Below are 17,820 nucleotides of genomic sequence, written 5' to 3'. Positions count from 1 at the left end.
AGTAGGTTTGCAGTGAATAGGGGAAGCACACTTTGCACGAATTCCACAGAGGATGTGCACTTTCAGGTAATTTAATATTTCGCCTTGCACACGTCTTACGGACAATATTTGGCAGGGGGCTCAAGGCTCTAATATAGCCTTGGCGGCGGAGATGAGTTCCTCCTCCATTTGTGACCTCCACCATGGCACTCCACTTCCGTGGGAAATCCCTTGACCCCCGCACGTCAGGCTCCGAGTCAAGCTCGAAAATCAAATCAAATCAACGCCTCCAGCATGAGTTTCGATGGCGCATCCATGGCGAGTGCTAATTCGGTTAGTGCATCTGCCGGATGCTCCGGATATGCATTTAATATTTGCCAAGGAGCAGAGTGCCCGACTTGACCTCACCTTTTGTTTTGCGAACTTTAAGCGAATTTGTTTACTCGATCGCAAAAACAAAACAAACCTAAACAAAACAAAAGCAAGCAACACAAGCCCCAACAACTTATTGCCACTGAAGATGGGGATGAGGCTCTGTGGAAGAAAAAAAGCAATTGAACTCGATTGAGTTTCGGCTCGACTCGCAATCACATACAGATGCCAAGCTCAGCTTCAGCTTCAGCTCCATCTCCAGCGCCGCCCACATATGCAAATAGCTTTCGAGAGAGGAGCGAGCCCAGGATTTGGCTTAAGGTTATTTGACTTTAACCCCGGCCCCCTCTTTTCCTTTCTTCCTCTCGCCAGCCGTTGTTAACTTTCTTTTAACTTGTTTCTTGCACATACTCGCCTTGGATTGCCTGCTTATTGACATTTCGTCCGGCATTGTGTCGGCTGACTTGTTGACTTTCAACTGGAAGGACTGGGACTGGCATTGGAATTGGATCCGCATAACGAAATAGATTTTAAATAATTTTCAAACTGATTTGCACCCCTTTCAGCGCCCGCCCCTGCCACAGAGGCCCCGGCAGACACCGCACAACGGTGCAACACGGAGAACTGCGCCCTGCCCTACTGCTTCTGCTCCAAGGACGGCACCCAGATCCCCGGCGACCTGGAGCCCGAAAAGGTAAGTAAAGGGATGTGGGATGTAGGATGTGGGATGTGGGTGGGTGCGGTTACACCGCTGAGCACTCGGGCGTTGGCAGGGTATTATGGGCATGGTAGAGCCCAAGCTGCTTTCAAGCAGATGAGGTAAAATCGAAAACTTATACCAGAAGTGGGACAGACTGGAAGTCTGACGATCGCTTGCTAATTACTAATGCGCCTCAGCTCTTCCTTCCTAAATGCAGCTTGTAGTTCCATTATTATATTCTATCAAATATTCCCACAAACACCTGGTAATCTGCTAAACTGGCCGAGAAGAGGACTTCGCCTAGTCGAATGTGGCAGGTTCAAAGTCGGCTACTTGTTGGCCTTCCATTTTTCCATTTTGCATTTAAGTGTTAATTTGCAGGGCGATAAATTTCGAGAGCATTGACAGCTTTTATTTTTACGACACAGAACTGGGGCTATGGCAGCTGTGGATCGCACCGCTTTGGATGGGATATTTGTAGGATTCCTGATTCAGGACTCCAGGGCTCTAGGACTCCAGCTCGTCCTCTGGATTCCAGTGCTCCGTGTCCTGTGACTATAAATCTATGTATTTGCATTCGGTTTGCTCTTATCGTCGCTTTGCATAAGGAAATTGTGCTCTTGTACTTTTTGCCATCTGTTGTTTTTGCTGTTGTCCCTTCCTTATTGTTGCCAGTTATTGTTTTTGTTGCTGCTGCTGTTGTTGTTGTTGTTGTTGTTGCTGTTGCTGTTCCTGTTGATTCGAATATCCTGTTTAATAACTACGCTTTGTTTATTTGGCCCAGAGTTATGCGCTCATGGTGTAAATAGCAATGCGAACAGCAAGCCGGAAAACTCATAAAATTTCCCCACAAAATGTATACATTTATATTTAAAGAGTTGTAAAGAGCCTTGCTGTCCTTTTTTACAAACAGGTCCTCTATTACATGAATTCTTATTTTCAATAGAGTTGCTTTAAGTCCACTGACTGCACTAGCACTACTGCTCATAGGCCTCATTTATTTGTTAAACATTTCCTCTGATGTGCTCTGGCCTCTGTTCAAAAGTAAAAATCGGTTAATGCACATACATATGACCCCCTTTCGCCCTCTGACTTGTGGCCTATCTGCCGGCAAATTGACAGTCAGTGTGCTGTGTGCTGTGCACATTAGTTGTGCTTCCTCTTGCGTAATAATAAAAAGATGTTCAGAAAATTGTGTATGCCACCAAAACGGCAAACGGCGAATACACTATGAAGAATATGCAATCATTGATCCCAAGAAACTTTACCTTAATAGATTTTTATCTTTTTTCAAAAAAAACCAAGCTTGTTTATCGCATTTGTTTTCAAAGCCAAAGTTGTAGCTTTTTAATTTTAGTTTATATTGAGCAAAAGAATAAAAGATGGATAGCTGTCTACAAATATGCGTAAATATTATTTATCATAATGGAAAATGCTAACATACCTCTGAAAATGCTATTCGTGAACAGAAACTTTTAAGTTGTTCATAATTATGTTAGGAATGGCCTTTAACTTGTTGTGACGATCTGAATATATGTTTCTTATATAAAGTCCATAAGAGTATCATATAAAGAATACCATATAAAGAGTATCGGTTGGCGAGAAAAGGAAAAACGAACATGCATAAGTTGAAAGCAAAGCGGATGTTTATGTGGCGGGACACACATACTAGCAGATACGCAAATCGCAGACTAACAAACAAATCCTCGCACACACACACAATCTCACTGGACTATGGGAAATTGTACCCTTTTTTCTGGTCAAAAGCCATTTTCTGAAAGTAGGAATATTACAATAATATTAAATGTACGCATTCATAATCGACCAATCTTTGGTGCTGCATACTAGAAATTTTTATAGATGGCGACACAACAAAGAAATCAGCTGTTGCGCGTACAAAAAATAACAATCTGCTGCGTTTAGTTTTTCTTCTGTTACAAAAGTTCTAATAGCTTTGGAACCAAAGCGTTAATTTACATTCTGTACAAAGTATTTTAATCAGTGGGCTTTCTTTTAAGTGTTTGCTACCTTCAATAGAAAAAAAAAATAGTGCTGTACCCGTAATTTAATAAAAATGTAAGTTGCCATACATAAGCATTTTTTTTATAATGACCTAACTTTAAATAGATATTTTAAGTGAGTAGCTTATTTAATTCTTGTTCAGATTATTGTAATTTAAAATTACACTTTTTACGATTTTGGGAGAAATTATGGATTTTAGGACCTAACCCTACTTTTCCAAATTCTGAGTAATCTCATGCTAAACGGGAGTTAAACAAGGCGGTTTCTGAATTGTTTTGTTATGTTTATCGGTATAGTACTATTGTTGTTAGTTTCTGTAAAATAATTTAGTATACAAACACTGCCACAAAATCATTTGTTGTTTGCTAAGATTAGAAAAAGCATACAAAATTAGAAAACCTTTACAAAAATAAATAATATAAATATAAGGGACGGTGGCACGCCCACAGTCTTTGGGGTACGCATAAATACGATCTAGTGCAAATTAATGAAAAAAAAATATAAATATCTTTCTTCGTACTGAAGTTCTACATTACAAAAAATAGAAGGGGCCCACAATTTTTGGTACCATTAAAGATATGGACTAGTGTAACCCCATACAAAAAACACAATCTAAATATCTCTTCCCGTTCTGGAGTTATTAATTTAGGCCAGAAAAAGTGGTCGAATTTCCCATAGTGCGCTGTTGCACCACGCACACATACGAAGATAGACAAATACACGCATTCGAATACATACAAGACAAGTGAGCCACTTAATTTCGAAATTGAAATGTTTGTTTGTCCTTGCCATCCGTTTTGTCCTGTTTGTGGGAGTATGGTTGTCTATGTGTATGTGTGTGTGAGTGTGTTTGTCGGTGCTTATTTAAGTGTTATTAGCGCTTACATGTGTTCGCAGTAACGCAGCCCCAAAATAATTCCATTTGCTAACTGAATCTTTATCTATGTGTGTGTGCCAGTTTGTGCCTGTGTGTGCGTCGTTTGTGAGTGCGCGGGCATAATTATAATTAATATCATCTCAATTAACCGCAAACAAGCGGTTAATTTGTGCATTCCAAAAAGTTCCTTTGATTTCGGTTCGCACATGACACATACGCCGCGTGGGCCACGCCTTCTCAGCCGTATTCGGTTGTACCTCCTTACTGTCGTTCTCCCCATTTCCAAAATCACTTACTCCGCCCTTTTGGGTCTTTTTCCAGTCTATAATAATCCATTTTACGGGCAAAGGGGTACGGAATGCGGAAAATTGGGCGAAAAGGTCAACAACACAACCTCCAAATACCCAGGACTTTATTTGAGAATATTAAATGTATACCCGTGACTATACATTTCAAGTTATCGCGATCGAAATATTTTATTTACGCTTTTTATTCACTCTTCTGTAATAATTAAAATAATCAGTGCAGATTTAAGAGTTTTTTTTTTTTTTTGTATTGTTCAACGAAATTGTTTATTTGGAATAGCATACCTTATTGGACAACTTAATATAATCTGAGTTACTTAAAACGAATTTTTCTTGATATCTAAGTTATTTACAAAGATTACATTGGGTAATTATTAAAGGAAATGGAATAATAATAAATGGTAAAGAATTGAAAGGATTCATATGTAGCAGGTTTTATGTCAAGTCCCGGTTAATCAGGCCTTGAGGGTGGTGAGATTTATGGGTGCAAAATCCATTACACTTTGCCATAAATCAAGGTAATGCGCCTAAAATGGGGCTAAGGCAAGGCGTTAAGTAAACCGCTCTTGCTCAATTTGAATGCGGATCGAATTTGATTTGGGAAAATGAAAAAGAGATGAAAAGATGGCACAGTGTCAACAAAAAGATTGTGGATGCCCCGATGTCTGGATAAGTGGTGAGTAGTGAGTAGTGAGTGGAGCTGATGGCGAACGGATAATGGCGAATGGCGAAAGGCGAATGGCGAATGGGTGGTGCAATCAATGAGCCGCACAATTGTCGCTGCGATTGAGCAACTGAGCTATGCAAATTTGCAGGGTCCCCCGATCTCCACCAAGCACTTGGCAATCCTCGACGACTGAGAAAGCTGCTGGACCGCCCTGCCCGCCCACTCCTCGCATATATCCTTGCGCTTCCCCTGCTCCTGCTCCTGCGCCTGCTGCTGCTGCTGCTGCTGCTTTCCAGCTCTTCGGATGCCATATTTGCTGAAAGACTAAAGTGCAAACTTGAGTCGCATTAGGCAAAAATTATCAACGCACACAGAAGTGCAAATGGAAAAATTCCAGCACTTTCGTCTTCTATTTGTCCAGACCACATAGTTGCACTATTCCCAGCTTTAAAATGCGTGTCCCGAAAATAGGGCACAAGCCTCTTAACTGACAGCCGAATATAATGGGTACTATTTTGCCTAAATTTTAATTAAAGAAAAAGACTCAAACCTTCAGATGCAGTAGTTTTGAGTAGTCGGCAACATTTATTCAGCCAAAAGTCACGCCAATTTCTAGGCCACAAATTCGAGGACACGAAATGCAATTGGGACTGGGACGCTAGGTAATCGGCGATTGAGCAATATGGCAATCGCATAAAGTTCAATCGGCCCACAATTGCACAATGAATCGCACACTTTCCCTCACTTTGTGGACGAAAACTTGGTCCGAGGCTGAAATTTATGATTTTCTTAAGCTCCTTCCTCGCTCTCCTGTCGCGCCTCACATTCATTATATTTGCAATAATATTTTTACTTCATAATTCAGCGAGAAGGGGAAAAGTTTTGCAGTTGATTTTCACTCATTTTGCGGAAACGCGCCTTTGAAATATGCCTTTCAATAAAGCCGGCGACCAAGCGAAAGGCAATAAGATGACGTTGAAGGATAATGGAAAAGTGCGGAGGGGAGCGGAGGGCTGAAGGGAGGACGCAGGAGGGAGAGGAGGAAGAGCTGTCAAATCGAAGCGCGAATTTCCATTTCAATTTCAATTTCAATTCAATGCCGACTTGTCATCTAAGCCGCACTTAAACTGACCGCCGAGTGTTTCACGCCCCTGCATAATTTAGCCAGCTCAGTTCGGTTAGGTGTTAGGAGGATCATCATCGCCATCATGGCCATCATGGCCATCATGGCCATCATGGCCATCATGGCCATCATGGCCATCATGGTTATCATGGCGCAGTCATACTCATAGTCATCTTCTCCATCGCCACCGCATTAATATTGAATTTGTACAATAATCCTTTTTATGTGTCCTACAATGAGCGCTAAGTGCGTTCCAGCTGCCGTGCCAACCGCCTTTGTGGCGAGATCTCGGACCAAATGCGAAATGCATTTCCGATATTGCTGCAGCCACCAATTGATTTCCCTTTCCATGCTCGCCAAACAGACCCACGATACCGAAGTTTCCTTGCGAGTAAATTGCTCTCACCGTGGCCGTTAAACTTTCGTTTTGGGACCCACTTTAATTCAAGGCGAATAACACCGAATTTGGTAGATGAGGAAGTAAGAAGTGGATTAAAGTACGCTCTGGGGGTTGATCTTTCCTTTTTAAAAGAGTTCTATCCTTAGACCGAGTATAACATAACAGATGAATACTCATGGTGGGACAGCCCATCTATGATTTCCTATGAGTTCCTTTTCTAGAGCATCTGAGAGTTCGAAAAGGAGTTCCCCGCTGCTTTCCCTGTTTTTGTGGGGCGTCATTTCTTTAGCATTATTATTACTTCCTCGAGGAGTGCTTTCCTCGCTCATTCTTTTCGGACTGCACTCGCCGGTCTTTGATTATGGAATTGCACTCAAAGTGTTGCAAGTGCAACAAAAGCACCCAAATCTACAATTGCATGGTTTTCGGTCAGGCTCTGGCTTGGGCTTGGGCTTGGGCTGGGTTTTGGTTTTAGTTTTGGTTTTGGCTTTGGTTGATTCCCATTTCGGTGCCCATATTTTTGGGTGGCAATTTTGTAATGGAATTTGCTGTGCGGATGTTGCGTCTGGGTGTTATTGATAGTCGAGCATTATTTGAAATTAATTTGGTTTCGTGAATTGGTTTCCAGTTGCCGGTTGCAAGTGGCATGTTGCTAGTTTCTAGTTGCTAGTTGCTCTCCTCTCCGCCAGTTGCCCACATGCCCACTAATTATGTTTAATGCTCAAGCTGCAAGTTGGCCCAAAGCCGAAAGTGGGGCTTAGTGGGGTGCTTAGGTGGCTGGGGTGGCATGATGGTGCACGGGGTTAGGGGTGTTTGGGGAGCTGGGGGCTGGGGGTGGTTGGGAATTGCGCAACCAGGCGCAGCGCAGACAGGAAAAACAAACGCAAAATGCGAAACCTTCAATTAGAGCTGCTGCTGCGGCTTCCAATGCCATCGTATGCCCGGCTGATTTTGAGGTCGGCAATCCTCTAATTGGGCACAAATGCCCACCCACTTGCTCATACGAGTATTTGCCCCTCATCACACATACCCCTTCACCCCTTCACCCCGCCCTGCGGCTGCGGCTGCAAGTGCTTATAATTATTTGGAGACAGAGGAAGAGTCAAATCGCATAATTAAGGGACTTGCCTTCGGCAAAAGGCATGGAATTGGTGGGCCGCATTCTTCCCGCACCACAGATTCCGTAAGCGGATTTACCCAATATCACTTGCCCATGTGAAAAGCACTTGACAGCTAATGTGGGACTAGTTAACTGAATGCACATTTTATTGAAGACATCATCTGATTATTTCGATTATTTCTGTTCGCAGATCCCCCAAATCATCATGCTGACCTTCGATGGCGCTGTGAATTTGAACAACTACCAGCACTACCTGAAGATATTCGACGGCAAGCGTAAGAATCCCAACGGCTGTCTGATTCGGGGCACCTTCTTCATGTCGCACGAGTACAGGTGAGTTGTCAGCTCAGGTGGCAAATTGTAGTTTAATAAGCCAGCTGGCTGAGCTGACACTTGACAATTGATGTGTGCTGTTGCCTTTGCTTTGCTGTTTCCCGTGCTGCTTCTCGTTTTTGTTCACTTTCCCATTCTCGTTTCTCGTTTCGTTCGGGGTGACAGCAATTTTCCAAATGCACATTATTTTGGCATTACAATATTACGCATACGCCGGCTATGGAAGCAGCCGAATGCGTCTTCTCGAGCTGTTTTCAAAGTTCTCGGGGCCAGAAAGTCAAGTGAGTCGAGCGAGAGTCTCTGTTTGGCAGATAAAGTTTTTGTTCAGAATACTTGTCACATACTTGCCATGCCCCCAATCTCCCAGCCTCCCATCCCCCACACCCACACTCATATTGCACACACGCACACGCACACAAGCACACTTGTCAGTCAAGTCAGTAGGGTCCGCTCTGCTCTACTAATTGTTGTTGATAAATTGGGGCTGACAAAGTTATGTCAACTGCAAAATGAATTTTCGCCAAAATATATGAACTACATTTTGACAGACTTATAAAAACGGCAGTACACACCACTATGGGAAATTTTACCCTTTTTTCTGGCACATATTACAATTATATTAAATGTACTACCAATATTTAGTGCTGCATACTAGAAATTTTTATAGATGGAGCCACAACAAAGAAATTGCGCGTACAAAAAACAACAATTTGCTACATTTAGTTTTTCTTCAGTTACAAAAGTTCTAATATCTTTGGAAGCAAAGTTAATTTCCATTATTTAAAAAGTATTTTAATCAGTGGGCTTTCTATTAAGTATTTGCCAACTTCAATAGAAAAAAAAACTAGCGCTGCACCCGTAATTTAATAAGAATGTAAGTTGCCCTACTAACTTTGAATAGAGATTTAAAGTGAGTCCAGCAGAGTCCATCAATAAAATGTATCTCATGTTGTAGCTTATTTGATTCTTGCTTAGATTATTGTAATTTAAAGCTACACTTTTTACGATTTTGGGAGAAATTATGGATTTTAGGACCTAATCCTTTTCCAAATTCTGAGTAATCTCATGCTAAACGGGAGTTAAACAAGGCGGTTTCTAAATTGTTTTGTTATTTTTATTGGTATAGTACTATTGTTGTTAACTTCTGTAAAATAATTTACAAACACTACCATGAAATCAGTTCTTGTTTGCTTAGATTAGAAAAAGCTTACAAAATTAGAGGCAGCCTTCGCGAAAATAAATAATATAAATATAAGAGACGGTGCCACGCCTACAGTTTTTTGGGTCCCATAAATATGGTCTAGTGCAAATTAATGCAAAAAAAAAATATAAATATCTTTCTTCGTACTGAAGTTATAAATTACAAAAAATATAAGGGGCGGTGCCACTTGTGGGCGGACTAGTGTAACCCCATACAAAAAACACAAACTAAATATCTCTCCCCGTTCTGGAGTTATTAATTTATGCCAGAAAAAGTGGTCAAATTTCCCATAGTGCACACGCACGCACTCGCACACATTCACACAGGCAACAAAGTAAAAGCCCAACAACAAAATGAAGTGAAAGAAAATGATGGAGGGAAGGCAGCAGTTGCACAAGTACAAGTGTACAGCATAGGCCAAGGCATTAGCAACGAAAAGTAAAATAAAAACGATGAGTAAAATGTGTGCTTATAAATTATTTACAAATTTCGAATAAGGAGTTAAGGGTTATGTCGGACTAGTAAATCGTATTTGATGAAGCATTTAATAAAAACTGTTAACTTATTATTTGCTTATATACTCCAAAGTCCATCAGATAATTACTCTTCGCTTTTTGGCGTTTTACCGAAACGAAAGAAATCATGAAAGAGCTTCGGTCAGTGCAACTATTATTTTGATCACTTATGCGCTCCGGAGCACATACATACTTATGAGGTGGCTGTCGTAGATAAAGCCAGCTGCAGGAGAAGCAGGAGCAGCAGGATATATGGTAGTATTCCAGAAGAAGAAGATGAACCGAGAGCAAAGGCAGTCGCAGTCAGCATGCATGGCCAGAAATTATGAGAATGTTGAACGGTGGAGGAAATCAACGGAAAAGTGCAGCACAAATTCTCTGGATGGCTGTTGTTAACAAAATAAAGCCATTTCATGCTGCATTCTATCACTTATTGAAAATAAAATATTTGCCTCCAGAATTCTGCAGAAGCAAAGAAACCTACACAATGTTGCACATTGAAATTGGAGAAAATCATTTTGAGCACTTCTTGGGCTAATTAAGATTCTGAAACTTCAAATGCCCCCAATGCGAATGTGATAAATTATATTTGGCACTGAGTCGGCACAGAATTTGTTTAAAATGTGCACCGCATTCGGGACCTAAAAGCTGTTTAATCCTTGTCTAGGGATTTCTAAACTCTACCAAACACGTTATGCAACTAATTCAGACCTATACATTTGAGGATAATTTTTTGTTCACTTAGAACCTAGCATTTTGATTCTTTTAATGGCAGAAACCGCATTCTCGTTGCCATTGTTCCGCATTCTGGCGGTTGCTGAAAAAAGGGAAAACTAAGTGAGCAGCGACAGTCAAAAAATTTGCGAGCCGAGCGTGAACGGCAAAAATCTTGAGTGAAGTTTAAAAGCTTTTTTCTACTTTGCCACAACACAGGGTGGCAGCGGGGAGGGGAGGGGAGGGGCTTTTCCCAGAATTCGGGGGAAGCCCCGGGGAAGGCAGTTTTGAAGTTGAATTGAAATGCGCTGAATGGCAGTAATTGCCTGAATATGTTACACATGCACACACATGAGTGCGCTAATCGGACGAGTGGGTTTGTGTGTGCGAGCACATACATATGTCCATACATACGAGTATACGCATAGTATATAAGCAGGATACTTTCCTTTTTTCGGCGAATCATTTTTCTGCCAGTGAAATGGAGGGATATGGAGGAGCGGCACAGACACACTTTTCATCTTTTTCCCCCGGCTCCAGACCATAAATAGTGGTAAACTGCAACTGCCTGCAACTTGCGACTTGCTACTTGCTGCTTGCTACTTGCGACTTTCCACACAAGAACAAGCCAAAAGAATCTGCCTGCTCGGCAGTGCGGAAATGATTAAATGCGCTCGCAAACTCTTCAGCTTTTAGCTTATTTTGTTAAGATTTTTATTTTCAATTCGCATCGCTGACTGCCGCAAAGTATGCAGCGAATATTCCTTTTTTGTTTGCGGCCGCCGAGGCAATTAGTTTTGTCAGTTTCCCCAGAAATCGAGTTTTTCGGCAGTGAGAAAAATGCATATTCTCTGTCATCGGGCTGTGCGGTTCCTTTGCCTTTTTCCTCTTTCCTCTTTCCCCTCTTGCGTTTCGCCTTTCCATTTTTCCTTTTGCCTCGCGCCAGACTCACACATGAATCATATTTTCCGCAGATTTTTTTGCGTGCGGTTTTGCGGTCAGCAATTGATTTAATTCCGCCGAGAGTGCAGCGGCGGAGAAGTGACACTCGAATGTCGAATCTTATGTCTGCAAATTAAAGCGCCAAGTGCGGATTGTTATTGCGATAATTGTAGCGATGAAATAAAGCCTGGGTCCAGCACCGATCCAAAGGCTCGTTTCTGCTTAAAAATACTATTTGGCGAGTGATATAATATTTCATCTAATATTTTAGGTTATTTTTCAACGGAGAAAACAAAACTATGCAAATTTAGATACTCCGACGAAAAAAAAAGAATAATATTTGTGTTTATTATATTTGCATCTTAATAAATAATACTAAAGACAAGAGAGCACGTTTTAGTCGAATGCCTCGAGTATCAGATAGTTGTTACTCAGTTAGTATGAGTGCTGCGGCTATTTTCAAAGGCACAGAACGATTCAGGAATAAATAAATAAAAAAAAAGATAAAAAGATGGAAATTGACAAGAAAAGTAGAAAACTCAAATGGCATTGGAGGTGAGGCCACCGACCGACAAACCCCGTCGAAATGTACAATATTTATTGCCAGCTCGAGGCAATCCCAATATTCTATTTGCATTCTTTCTATTTACTAAAATTGCCTTCGCAGCACGATTAGTATTTACTCCTTGGGCACTGTGACTCACTTCCTAATTGCTCGACATCGCACTGAGAAAGCGGACGCTGTAGTGGTGTGGAGTTCAGGACTCCGGGTTTCGGATTCGGGTCTTGGGAGCCCAAATCTCCGGTCTTCGAGGAGCTTGTGGCTCAGCTGCTTAGAATATTCATTTCAATTGACATTGCCAGCACGTTCGCCACGGCAACTGGGAACTGTTAACTGCTAACTGGGAGCTAGAAGTGCAGAGCGAGAAAAGTAACAAAATTGGGCATTGGGGTTAAAAAATGTGCAAGTAAAATGTATTACTTATGTACATATGTACATATATTCGGTACTGCCTAAAATCAAAAATATCAAATATTTTTTAGAGCATTCGGAACACGTTCTTACACGTTCAGTTAATGAGCAAGAAAGATGTCACAGCGTTTCCTCCAGTGCAGCCAGTGTTAACTGGAAACGGCTAGCGACCTGGTTAGCGTTTTGCAGGGGAGTTTCGACAGTTTTTGGGGAGTACTCACTGCTCACTATTTGCTATTTATACGCCAAAATGTCACTGATAACGAACTTTCTTGCCATCGAATGCTGGCTGCTCCTTCTGCTGCGGCTAAGAAAACAATCAGACAATTGCCACAGGACTTTGCACACTTTTCCGACTGCAGACTAACTCAGACGCACACTCGCACACACGCACACACACATGGGGGCTGAGACAATAGTTGTTCATTTGTATTTGGCTTCGGCAAACTGCAAAAACCAAGGAAAAAATTAGGAACAATGTTTAAGGAAACTTTTTGCGCAGCATTTTAATTGCACGCAAAAACTTTTAACTAACTAACAAGCCGAAAACTAGGCAACACCTCACTGAACACACTCACACACACACTCGCATTGAAATCACAAAGAAAGCGGTGAAAGTTGCGGGAGCAGAAGAAGGAGGGGAATGGGAATAGGAAGGGGGAAAGAAAGCGGGGAAAGGAAAATGGAAAGGGGAGGAGAGGGGCAGAAGCCAGACTAAAGCCAACTAAACAAAAGCAACTTGGGCCAAAATCTAATTTTCAAACATTTACGTTTTAATTCTCCTTGTTAACACTACCACTAGCATTTCGGGAATAAAATTCAGCGCAGTTGCACACAATTTAGTTTATTCTGCAAGCCACTTTGATAATACAAATTAGTGCAGAGAAATGCCAATTCTAATTAAAGCACACAAGTATACATTATTAAGCTATGATAAATCACAGGGTTTGATTTAAAATTTAATTTGTAATATTAATATATGTATGTATATGTAACGCTTTATATAGCCAGTCCGCTTTACTGCAATTTTTTGGTGTAGAAAGAACGTCGGGTGCGCAAAAACCCACTGAATAAACATGAGCAAGACTCTCCCCGCAAAAACCAAAAGATTGAAATCGAGTCCGCGTTATGTTCAGTCATAGCTGAGGGATAAACTTTTATTGCCGGCAATGTGGGCGTGGCCACCTGGCAGCCGCCCAGCCAACTTGCAGCAGCAGCTGGTTTAACTATGTAATTATTTATTTTAAATCGTTTTCCCTCTCATCTTTCCACATCAACCGAACGGAGAATTGCACGGGAAAACTGACAGCGAACGCGAGAAAAGCAGTCAAGTGTTGGCACACGGAGGGCGTGGCTATTAGATGGAGTTGAAACGCTTCTCTGCCATCCAGGAAGGACATTAAGACTGGTACAAGAAATTGGCCAATTGAGATGTCTTGCGTCTTCGCTTAGCTCTCAGAAAAGCAACTCTCTAGAGGCAACTTTACAAATGAAATCATAATTTGGAACACGAAAATGTAAACAATTGATTCGTTCTTGTTTTATTCTCGGATGAACAAACTTATTCACGCTCCACACATTTCTTGAATCAACTAAGAAAAACGCAGGCTATCGGAAATCCAACTAAAGGCCAAGTGAAATATGCCGAGGCGTATTTTTTTTTCGCTCTACGTTTGACACTAGTTTTTGGGAAATTTTACCACTTTTTCTGACCTAAATTAATAACTATAGAACGGGGGAGATATTTAGTTTGTGTTTTTTGTATGGGGATACAGAAGTCATTATCTTTAATGGTACCAAAAATTGTGGGCGTGGCACCGCCCCTTCTATTTTTTGTAATTTATAACTTTAAAACAAAGAAAGATATTTCGATTTTTTTTTTGCCTTAATTTGCACTAGACCATATTTATGCGTACCCCCTTCTTTTATTTATATTCCATATTTATTTTCGTAAAGGCTTTCTCTAATTTTGTATGCTTTTTCCAATCTTAGCAAACAACAAATGATTTTGTGGCAGTATACAAACATACTAAATTATTTTACAGAAGTTAACAACAATAGTACTAATAAAAATAACAAAACAATTATTGTATTATTCCGACTTTCAGAAAATGGTTTATGGCTAGAAAAAGGGGTCACATTTTCCATAGTGCATTCCATTAACTATTGGATTCATTGGCATCGAAATGAAATCGATTAACGGCGATGTGGATGGCACTCAATCAAAAGCGTTTCCTTGCTGCATATTTAATGTTGTCATGTGCCTAATCCCGATTGCCTGCTGCCACATATCGATTAAGTGGCATTTATAATGGAATCAATAAAACACAAGTTTCAGCCGCAAGCCCAACTCGGCCAAGATATTGTGCCAGATTCCGGAATGCACTGTGCAAAATATACAAAAAGCACTATGAAACTATATTATCATATAGCAAAATGTTAAAGCGAAAATGCTGTTTGATTATTGCCAAAGCCTAGAATCTAAAATATATACAACATAGGCTTCTGATGATTTGTGGTGTTCATGTTCTGTGAAAGTTCCAAAGTACAAACGTCAGCTTCGAAATGCTCGAAAAATCTGGCAGTGCAAGGACATATTTGCACAAGGACAAATAATTGCCTTTCGTGCGTCCGAGTCGATGTGCCCTTTGATATTGCATTTCATCAATTGTTTGCCATCGTTTGACCTCAACAACCACACACGCACATGTGCAAAGGACATGCTGTTGAGAGCCGTTGGCAATTACGAAAGGTGAACTTTGACACGCGTAATCAACACCTTGGCCATTCGTTGTGGCATCGACCCGAAAGCAGCCAAGCTAAGCAACTTTGATGTCCTGGCTCACCATACACCATCACCATACTTGCCGCGGGAGCTTGAAGCTCGCTCTCATTTTCATTCCGGTCCCGTTTCAGCGACTTAATATTAATAACATCAAGCGGCGGCTGTTCATCTAACGGCTAACCGAACTGCCACGCCTGCTTGGCGTCGCCGCCCTTGACAGTGACCATATTGTAACTGGGAGCTGGGGAACAAAGTGGGGCTCTAACATTAAATGAAATTTACCTAGATTATATTTACTATTCAAGTCCTTGTTTTTGTGGCTCACACAAAATAGGATATATCACTATCATTCAGCTCAAAACGTTGGTCGCTGCACAAAAGTGTGCTACTATTTAATTCCAGTACCTCTAGACACATTAACAACAGCGCTTAAATGGCCACGCAAATTAATAAGGGCTATAGTTTTAAAGCCCATTACTGGTATTTAAATAAGATGTGTATGAACTGCCCACGTTCCCTAAGCACATTGCTCCGAGCAATAAGCCATTTTTAATTCGGCCCACTGTGGCAAACTGCGGCAAACTGTGGGCTCTTTAGTAGGGAGTATGCCCCCCAACTTGTACCTCGACTTCGGCCAGCTGCTTGGGAAATTTCATATGCCTAGCGGCGGCGGGCGCAGCGTCGCGGTTTTGCCTGATGTTGATGCTAATGTTGACGTGGCCCTGCCCTTGATGCCAACAACAAGAGCAGCAAAAACATAAGCAGCATGCTGAAGCAGTCGTCGAAAGCCCACAACAACACGGCAAGCGACAGCGAGCCAACATCCTTGGCTTTAAACTTTCTAAATGACCCGAACAACTTTTGAGCAGCTGTCTGGGGAGGTTTGCAAGTTTTAAGTTGCCATCAAAAAGGCAGCGTAGAACTGAGACGGCAGAGAACAGCAGAAGTTTGATGGGGGTGTAAATAACTTTCATGTATGCAAATTTCACTTTAATTTGCTTCAACTGTTCGCGACACCGTTTAGTCCTCTGGCCTAGTTAATGCTTCCTTGCAATTCCTTGCAATTTCAGAACAGGATACGTCGATCCCCAAGTTCCCACTTGGTACTGGGTCATTGAGGGGCATTAGTAAATGGAACTTGACTGCAAGAAGGAAAGTTTCGAGCATCGAAATCCATATACTCGTATTCCTGGCGGTGGCAAGAAATACTAGTCTTTCTCACTTGAATAGAACTCTTGCTAAACAAAAAAAAAACAATTCCTTAGCTTGCCGATTATAGCTTAAATAGTACTTCAATGTTGAGGAAAGTTCACTCATGCTGATACCGCTCTTATCGATCGGTAACTATGTATTTAAGATGCCTTTATTTGATGCAAATTAAAATCAATTTGGAGAGCGCCATCTAATCGTATTTCCCTCAGCCCAAACATATCGTTACGTTGTATACCCTGCTGCTGGAAATCGATGAGTTCCGGAGATTTCCGGCAAGTTCAGTGAAGTGGGCATCCAAGTTCCCATCCTTCCTTCCTTGGTTCTTTGGTCCTGGCAATTGGTTTAGATCACTGAGCTGTGCAACGAACGTTCGCTCTCCGTGTTTGCAATTTGGTAGGAAAATATCCGTAACGTTAATATGTAGATGCTGTTCGCTGGCTAATGGTTTCTGCATATGTGTGTGTGTGTGTGCGAGTGTGTGAGTGTGCCTCTGCATCTGTGTGTGACATGTGCACGTGTGTGTCTGCGTCAGTATCTGTGTGGGTGTGGTCGCTTTTGGTCGCTTTTCTTGTTTTTCTTACTGCAAATTGTTGATGAAGGCCCAGCCGTTGTTGTTCTTGTTATTGCCGGCATTGTTGTTTGTTGCCAGCTTTGCTGTTGTCGACAATGATGATGAGACTTAAACCAACTCCGGGAACGGGAACGGAAAGGGGAACGGTACAGGGAGCGGCTACGGGCAAGGAAACGAATACTGAAAGGGTCCTGGTCCGGGAACTCGGCTCTCGGACTCAGGGATGTCCAGTCCACGTTACGAGATTTGGCTGAAGGCGCTACAAATGAGGACAGGATCGCAAAGTGTATTCGCCAAACGAAATGCATTATTTGTCCATAACCATTTACGCTTTCATCTCACTAAATATTCTAATTTCACATTTCTAGTAAAACATTATAAATGCAAAGAAACCTTCGTTTTAAAGCATTAGTTACCTTTAACTGATAACTGAATTAACTACACAATTACGATAAGTCCATTTCATGTACTAGAGTTTCTTATTAAGTTTCCTTCCTATAGTTTCATGTTTATAGTTTTACTTTTGCTATAAATAGAACATCAACTTATTTCGAAGAGGGCCAAAAACTTAGGGCTTTGGACAGAAACTAGCCAGATGGGCAAATCAGCTCGGACCCTGGCACAGACTGCATCCGAAGAGATTCAAATGAACGACGATGATGATGATGATGACTATGTCGTTGATGTGAAATAAAGATAACGACAACGTTGACAATGACTATGACAACAACCCAATGACACTTTAACAGCTCTTGCAGGTGCCTTGCCTTGCCGTGCGAGTGTGTGCGTGTGCTGTGTATGTGCTGTGTATGTGCTGTGTGTGTGCTGTGTGTGTGCTGTGTGTGTGGGGGTTGGTTCGGCTGTCCATCCGTACACATGTGCACGTGTGTGCGGCTGGCCGTATCCTTTTGCAAGCTCCTATGCTGTTGGGGTACATTAACTTTCGGGCCAGATCTTGGGAAGATTGGCGGAACTGAGGGCGGGCAGCCAGATATTAAGACTGGAGTGT

General features: G+C 41.7%; 1 protein-coding gene across 1 annotated transcript in view; it reads left to right on the top strand.

Annotated features, from left to right (window-relative positions):
* The window catches only part of LOC120456897 (chitin deacetylase 1), a 44,372-nt gene that overhangs the window by 13,589 nt on the left and 12,963 nt on the right, over positions 1–17,820 (top strand). The window contains exons 4-5 of the mRNA XM_039643999.2: positions 918–1,045; positions 7,756–7,898. Of these exons, the coding sequence (XP_039499933.1) occupies positions 918–1,045; positions 7,756–7,898 (271 nt within the window). The remainder of the gene's footprint in view (positions 1–917; positions 1,046–7,755; positions 7,899–17,820) is intronic.

Source organism: Drosophila santomea, chromosome X (assembly GCF_016746245.2).
Source record: "Drosophila santomea strain STO CAGO 1482 chromosome X, Prin_Dsan_1.1, whole genome shotgun sequence".
Taxonomy (NCBI): Eukaryota; Metazoa; Arthropoda; class Insecta; order Diptera; family Drosophilidae; genus Drosophila; species Drosophila santomea.
The sequence above is the reverse complement of the archived record's forward strand: the minus strand, read 5'-3'. Positions and strand labels throughout refer to the sequence as shown.